Here is a 7,773-nt window from a genome sequence, read left to right as displayed (position 1 = left end):
ATGGAAAAGTTCAAGGGGTATGAATACTTTTGCAAACCACTGTATGGTTTGATTTCTTTGTATGTATGGATCACTTGGGTTGTTACCGACATCTGGTGAAAATTTCATGTCATTAGCACCTCTAGTAATATATTTACTGAGAAAAATGTTGACGTGTTCAATACTTATTTTACCCGCTGTACATGTCACAAACCTCACAATGAGGCAGTTTTAATCATTCGAATGTGATTCATTCAGAAACTCTTGTAGGCTGTGTGTAGTATTTAAAGTTTCCTTTCATGTGTGTGTGAATCAACAAGAAGCCAACCAGCAGGAGTCTTGTTCTACATTCTGTTTACCAGCTTGACTGAGGAGCACGGAGGCTAATTTGGATATTCTGTGGGCCCCGAAAATACCAAAGCATGCATAAATGTTCAGACAGAAAAATAGATCAGTTTTTCCTGAACCGAGTTATTAAATAAAAATAAAAATGGCACCGTTTTCAAATTTCTTGATTAAAAAGAGCAAGAAATCATCCTTTTCTCTACCTCACTGCTCAATATCTGCCAATACAAGAGTCCAACTCCATAAAAACTCTGGTTATAATTCAAATATTAATGGACAAAGCTTTGAAAAATGTTTTGGCAAGGGCATTACAGAACCACTCACTTTCAAAGTAATGAGGTATGAGGTTGTAAACCCTTGTAATAGAATGGTCGRACCCAGAGTGCTGCATGAAGGACCCATAAAACTCCAGAACCCCATTTTCAGATAGCTGCGACTAAAACGTGCTGCCAGGCACGACTGTTTTCTGCAGATCAAGTTATCACAGCTGAGGCCAACTGATGCTGTTTGCTGAATACAAAGGCTGGCATGTGACCGATCATCTGACAGTTCCCACAAACACGAGGAAGGGAAAGTTAGTCGACTCATGCTGTCCTTATTTGAGTCCATATGCAGTTTCAGCTGACAAGYGACTATCAAACGTACAAGGTCAATGTTTGTTTTTGTTTTGGGCTGAACTCAGACACAAACTCATTAATACTTTTACTCTTTGCAGCTTCACTGTTCTACTCACCTCTCTCTCATTCACACATAAATTCTGTTTTGCTTCTACTCACTTTCATTCCTTGTCTCTCCAAACTGTAGCTTCACCTCTCTAGACTCTCTTCCACCTGCTCCCTTGTATCACTACAGACCTGTTGTAAGTGAACATCATAGTCAGTAATATTCAGTAAACTATAAAAAGTGATTGTATTGTATGAATTTATATATTATCTAACAAACAGTGGGCTTTTAAAATGTTTTTTTAGTGTTTCTAATGAATGATTGTGTGAATATTTATAAAACATTCACACAATTGAGATTTTTTTCCCTTCTGTATGTTTTGTGGCACATATTTTGTTCTGCAACTTTCGTACAATTTCAACAATTTTTATATCAGAATCAGCTCCTTCAAAACATTCTGGCTTTGACTTTTGGTATTTTAGCAATTTATGCATTTGGAGATATTTAACTTTTTCAACYATCTTTTTGTCATTTTCTTCAACACCCTTCAAAAATTTCATAACGTTTATAAATCTTTACTGTACTTTTTACATTTTATTCTGATTTAGTTTTTTTAGCTTCTCTGTGCAAATTTCTTTTTTTCAGCTTCTGTTTTGCTGATTTTAGCTTTATACAGTGGTTTGCAAAAGTATTCATACCCCTTGAACTTTTCCATATTTTGTCACATTACAACCACAAACATAAATATATTTCACTGGAATTTAATGTGAAAGACCAACACAAAGTGGTATACAATTGTGAAGTGGAAGCAAAATTTTACATGAATCAAAACATTTTTTACAAATAAAAAACTGAAAAGTGCGATGTGCAAAATTATTCAGCCCCCCTGAGTCAATACTTTGTGGAGCCACCTTTTGCTGCAATTACAGCTGCAAGTCTTTTAGGGTATGTCTCCACCAGCTTTGCACATCTAGTGACTGCAATTCTTGCCCATTCCTCCTTGCAAAACAGCTCAAGCTCAGTCAGATTGGATGGAGAGCGTTTGTGAACAGCAGTTTTGAGATCTTGCCACAAATTCTCAATTGGGTTTAGGTCTGGACTTTGACTGGGCCATTCTAACACATGAATATTCTTTTTTTTAAACCACTCCATTGTAGCTTTGGCTTTATGTTTAGGGTCGTTGTCCTGCTGGAAGGTGAACCTCCGCCCCAGTCTCAAATCTTTTGCTGACTCCAACAGGTTTTCTTCCAAGATTGCCCTGTATTTGGCTCCATCCATCTTCCCATCAACTTTGACCAACTTCCCGGTCCCTGCTGAAGAGAAGCACCCCCAGAGCATGATGCTGCCACCACCATATTTGACAGTGGGGATGGTGTTTTCAGAGTGATGTGCAGTGTTCTTTCTCCGCCACACATAGCGTTTTGCATTGTGGCCAAAAAGTTCAATTTTGGTCTCGTCTGACCAAAGCACCTTCTTCCACATGTTTGCTGTGTCCTCAACATGGCTTCTGGCAAACTGCAAACGGGACTTCTTATGGTTTTCTTTTAACAATGGCTTTCTCCTTGCCACTCTTCCATAAAGACCACATTTGTGTAGTGCACGACTAATTGTTGTCCTGTGGACAGTTTCCCCCACCTGAGCTGTGGCTCTCTGCATTTCATCCAGAGTCACCATGGGCCTCTTGGCTGCCTCTGTGATCAGTGATCTCCTTGTTCGGCCTGTAAGTTTAGGTGGACGGCCTTGTCTTGGCAGGTTTACTGTGGTGCCAAACTCTTTCCATTTCCGGATGATGGATTGAACAGTGCTCCGTGAGATGTTCAAAGCTTGGGAAATCTTTTTATAACCTAAGCCTGCTTTAAACTTCTCCAAAACCATATTCCTAACCTGTCTGGTGTGTTCTTTGGACTTCATGATGCTGTTTGCTCCCCAATMTTCTCTTAACCAACATCTGAGGCCGTCACGGAGCAGCTGTATTTGTACTGAGATTAGATTACACACAGGTGGACCCTTTTGAGTCATTAGCAGTCATCAGGCAACTTCTGAATGCAATTCGTTGCACTCAGGGAAAAGGGGGCTGAATACTTTTGCACGTCGCACTTTTCAGTTTTTTATTTGTAAAAAATGTTTTGATTCATGTAAAATTTTGCTTCCACTTCACAATTGTATACCACTTTGTGTTGGTCTTTCACATTAAATTCCAGTGAAATATATTTATGTTTGTGGTTGTAATGTGACAAAATATGGAAAAGTTCAAGGGGTATGAATACTTTTGCAAACCACAGTATCTGCCTTTTTAGCTTTTCTTCTGACCTTTTCTGCTATTATTTTGCTTATTTCAACTTTTTCTTCTGCTACTTCAAACTTTTCTTGTGTTCTTTTTCACATTTTCCTGCTCTCTTCAGCTCTTTCTGCCTCTTTCAGCTACATTTCTGCTCCTTTTACTTTTTTTCTGCACATTTCTGCATTTTTCAGTTCAGGGGCGTTTCTGCCCCTTGAAGCTTTTTTATGTTCTCAGTTGGGGTTCTTCAGGCAATTTCAGGAATCATTCAGCTAATTTTGGGTTCCAATTCAACTGTTCAGCTKTTCATTAAAAAAATTCCGCTTCTTCAGCTTTCAGCTAAAATATTCTTTTTTTTCAGAAACTGCATCTTATGTAGTGTTGCATTTAGAAATGCTTGTCATGAACATTTTTTTGAGAAACTAAAATTTATAAACTTTACACAACCTAAAATGCTCAAATAACCATTAATATTAGCTAGAAAAATGTAATTAGGGTTTAGGAATACGACTCCAGGAAATGCATTTCCTAATAAACTGAGCTAAGCGAGGTAAGCTACTGGTAGTAAGAAGGATTAGGTCCAGCTTCGTTGTGCTTGTACCTACTGAAATAATTATTTTCTTCCTCACAGCAAAATATTCTCACTATTTGCTTCAGAACACCAAACAATATGAGATTTTCTGGGTAAATCTGTGCAACTTGCCCGTTTTAAAACTTTTTTWAATGTTTTTAGGATGCAGAGTGGGCCAGGGTCACAACGAGCAGGGACACCTTCCTGTGCAGAGCTGTGATCGTCACCTGCCCCCCTCATTTGGCAGGTCAGTGTATGTCTCCCACGTCTGTCCAGTCGCCAAATGAAGTTCTCGCTGATGCAGAAGGCAAATATCCCACTTTCTCATCAGCTTAGTCAAATGTGACAAATTTGTGCATCCGTATCAACAAAAATTTTCAATCTTTTCCTGGCTCCGGGATGCGGGAGTCACTTTGGGCTTTAAGCACATTCTGTCTGAGGTCAGGTCTGGGCTGAAGAATTGCTTGGATTTGATTTTCAACCGGCGCCAGAGTTAAAGCCAAAACTTTATAGTTGGGGGCTAATGCGACATTCACCATGGCTGTATGTGGGAAGCTGAAAGTGGTAAACACGTCACTGCCAACTTGTCAAGGAGAGAAACATTTGGACACCTGCAGGGGGTCGTTTCTCAAGAAAAGTTTTAAATTATTTACTGAATTTTTTGTTCCAAATATAAGAGGCTTACTTTTAGTGTTGACCTTGTGTGTGGATTTAAACCATGATCTGAAATGCATACTGAGCTGAATGGACTTGTAGATTTTCCTTTTGGGTAAACTGAAATCCTGCGTTCAAACCTTGAATCAACTGCAGGCTTTAAGTATGTAAATTTTGGGTTAGATTTTTTTATCCCTTCTTTTCAGATAATGTTTATCCTGTGCAGAGCAGGGCTTATTTAGTTTCTGTAATTTGTGTCTCTTTTCTAACTGTGATGCTGAAATCAATCTCAGCAAAACATTTTGAAGAGTTATTTCAGTTTTTGAAATGYGCTTAGAAGAGAGAGGAGCAAAAACAGGATGTGCAGGTGCTTATTTGCAGTTGTACGAGCATGGATGATTTACTGAAGGAGATTGACACATTAGTTCTGTGCTGTAAGAAAATAGTTTGTTTAYACCAGGGGTGTCAAACTCATTTCCCCCCGAGGGCCACATGAGCATCATGGTGGCCCTCCAAGGGTCAGTTATAAGTAACTCTGACATTTAATGTTTAACTTTGACTAAACAGGAAACAGTCCTCGTCTCATTGCTATAGCTGAGCAGTGCTAACGAACAATAACTGAGCTCTACCTGGTATTTCCTGCATGGAAACAGCATTCAACACATCCTCTTATAAACACTGAAAGTTACTACGTGTATGAAATAAATAATACAGAATTACTATTTAAAATGAAAACAATACTTTGACTCACTGATGAGTTGTAATAATTAGCTGCCATCTTGAAGTCTAAACTCTCCCACATTCTGACACGGAATTCCCACTGGAGGGGCGTTCCAGTTTAAATTTTCAACTTGTAAGTGGGAAGTTCCCACTTCACAGAACAACTAGGCTGCAGCAAATGTTGCCTTCAAAAATGAAGCTAAATGTAGATTTTACACGACTTGCTGCCGTCTACTTTTGAACCCTGTGCAGCTCTACCTAGTGGTGGGATATAGTAATTTGGCGGGTAAAGCAATCAACATGAGTTATGGGAGATGTAGTTTGTAGTGGTGCAACGATWCARAAAATTCACGATTCTGTTCGATTTGATACTTTAGTCTCACTGTTTGATATTTTTTCGATACAAAAAAGAGAAATTTTCATGTCCTTTTGAACTTGTAATTTATTTAAATTAAGTATGAACATTTGTTTAATTAAATGTTGCTGAAACAGCAAGTTTCTCAGTGGATCTGTACTCGAAAATGCAGCCTAGGTGGAGTAGTCGAACACAGATCCACTGATCCTTCAACACAGTGCATCTTCAGAAGACAAGTTGATAAAATAAATAAAAAAATGTGTATTGTTCGATACAAGTGTGTATTGAACCTAAAGCACTGTATTGAACGGTTTGATACGGGTACATGTATTGTTGCACCCCTAGTAGTTTGTGGTTAATGCGTTATACACTTATTTTAAAGACATCAATGCATCTTTAATGTTCTTGGGGGCCGCATAAAATGCTGTAGAGGACAACATTTGGCCCACGGGCCTTGAGTTTGACACATGTAGCTTACACTGTATGTTGCAATTTCTATATAAACTGGATAGTACGTTTAATATTTATCAAAACAGTGGAGAAAAGATGCAGTGAGCTCAGTCTCTGCTGAAAGTTGATAAGTTTAAATTAGTTATTAAGAGTGAAACAAAGGAAAAACAGGCAGCAAAAACTAAATATCCAAACATATTTACTTGATAATTCCCTTTTTAAAAACACATTATACTTCCTTATGCTTGGGTTCATCAGTGCAATATTTGTCCTTCGTTGTTCATTTGGACTTGTTAGGTTAATGCACCAAATTGAGGTCTTTTCGTGTTTCATGTTGGCAGATACAGTGGGAAGTGTTACCTTACAAGTGCTTTAATGAAGTTTCTCATAATCTAATTTGGGAAGACCCTGCACTGGGGTTTGCAAATAATTTTGTGCCATTAACAAGGAGGGGTCAAAGGAAGGTTTCGAATTAACAATTAAACACCTTCAACTCCTTTCTCCCCTTGTCCTTGCTCTTCTGCTGGCAAATGAGAACAGAAAAAAACACATGGAGGTTTCCCATGGATGAATGGAGATGTACAAATTGAGAAAGGAGATGAGTAGATGCTGACTCGAGGCTCGACGCWGGTTGAAGTTGAAACTGGATTTGGGGCTGGTTTGCCAGCTTTGTAAGGAGCCGGAGCTCAGCCACTACATTGTGCCTGTGCTTATTTGTCCTATAAGCCAAATGCAGATGTGTCAGTCACAGCCTCACACTCTCAGGCGTGGAACATGGCCAGGATTCCTAATGACACAGGTCTGGGAGCAGTGGTGAATTATGCAGCACGGGCTGCTTTAGCTCTCATGGCGCAGTGAAACACTGTGGCCTCGAATGGAGGGAGGTTGACAACGATCAGTGAGAAATCCTCTGAATGATTGAGACATCACCTCTCCCAAAAGAACTTATGGTGGGTGGGGGGTACATTACAAACCAGATTGTTGCMGAATGAAACAGATGGGGTTGACATCGATCCCTACATGGTTCCAGGTCTCTCTTGGACAGTAAAGGTCCAAAGCGAGTGTTCACTCCTGCTATCGCCTCTTGTGTTTTGACTGCTATCGCCTCTTGTGTTTTGACTTGGTTCGTAGATCTTGCATTCAGACATCCCGAATGACATTCTCACGTCTCTTGCTTTTGAATGATTTAAAATGAGGAAAAGAAAAAGGACTAGAGATAATTTTAGACCCGGAGTTCGCCTGGCATTGAAAGATGAGCCACTCTATTTACACATGCCAGAGTGAGTTCTGGAAACGAGCTCCACGTTCCCAATAAATTATGCTTGTCCTGCTCTTGGCTTGTGGATTTATTTCCTCGTCCGTCTATCCATCTATCCATCTATCCATTATTTATACTGACTCCTGCCAGCTTTTTTATCCATTTTGTTGCCACTTCTCTTACTTACCTCAATGATTTATGAACTGTTTGGTCTCACAACTTTTTTTGAGATTACTGTGCATGAAAATGTTAGCTCATCCTTTTTGTTCACTGTGCCACAATGTGGAATAAAAGCCCAGAGTGGCCTTCCACAGCAGGCATTTGGAGTATGCTGCAATTAGTTGTGCTAATTTAGCAGTCAATGTGCTTACGATCTCTGTTTTTGAGGTAGAAAGCAGAACACAAATGAGGCACACGTGTCTTTGCCTACATTTGCTTCTCGAACTCTTGACAACTTTTGCAAAAGTCACTGTACCTGACTCGAGAAGGGGGGGGGGGGG

At 39.5% G+C, this 7,773-nt stretch overlaps 1 protein-coding gene across 1 annotated transcript in view; it reads left to right on the top strand.

Annotated features, from left to right (window-relative positions):
* The window catches only part of si:ch211-127i16.2 (probable flavin-containing monoamine oxidase A), a gene marked incomplete in the record, with an annotated part of 73,959 nt that overhangs the window by 16,289 nt on the left and 49,897 nt on the right, over positions 1–7,773 (top strand). Inside the window, 1 exon segment of the mRNA XM_014002455.1 lies at positions 3,999–4,083. Within this exon segment, the coding sequence (XP_013857909.1) occupies positions 3,999–4,083 (85 nt within the window).

This window comes from Austrofundulus limnaeus, unplaced genomic scaffold, assembly GCF_001266775.1.
Source record: "Austrofundulus limnaeus strain Quisiro unplaced genomic scaffold, Austrofundulus_limnaeus-1.0 Scaffold13, whole genome shotgun sequence".
Classification (NCBI taxonomy): Eukaryota; Metazoa; Chordata; class Actinopteri; order Cyprinodontiformes; family Rivulidae; genus Austrofundulus; species Austrofundulus limnaeus.
The sequence above is the reverse complement of the archived record's forward strand: the minus strand, read 5'-3'. Positions and strand labels throughout refer to the sequence as shown.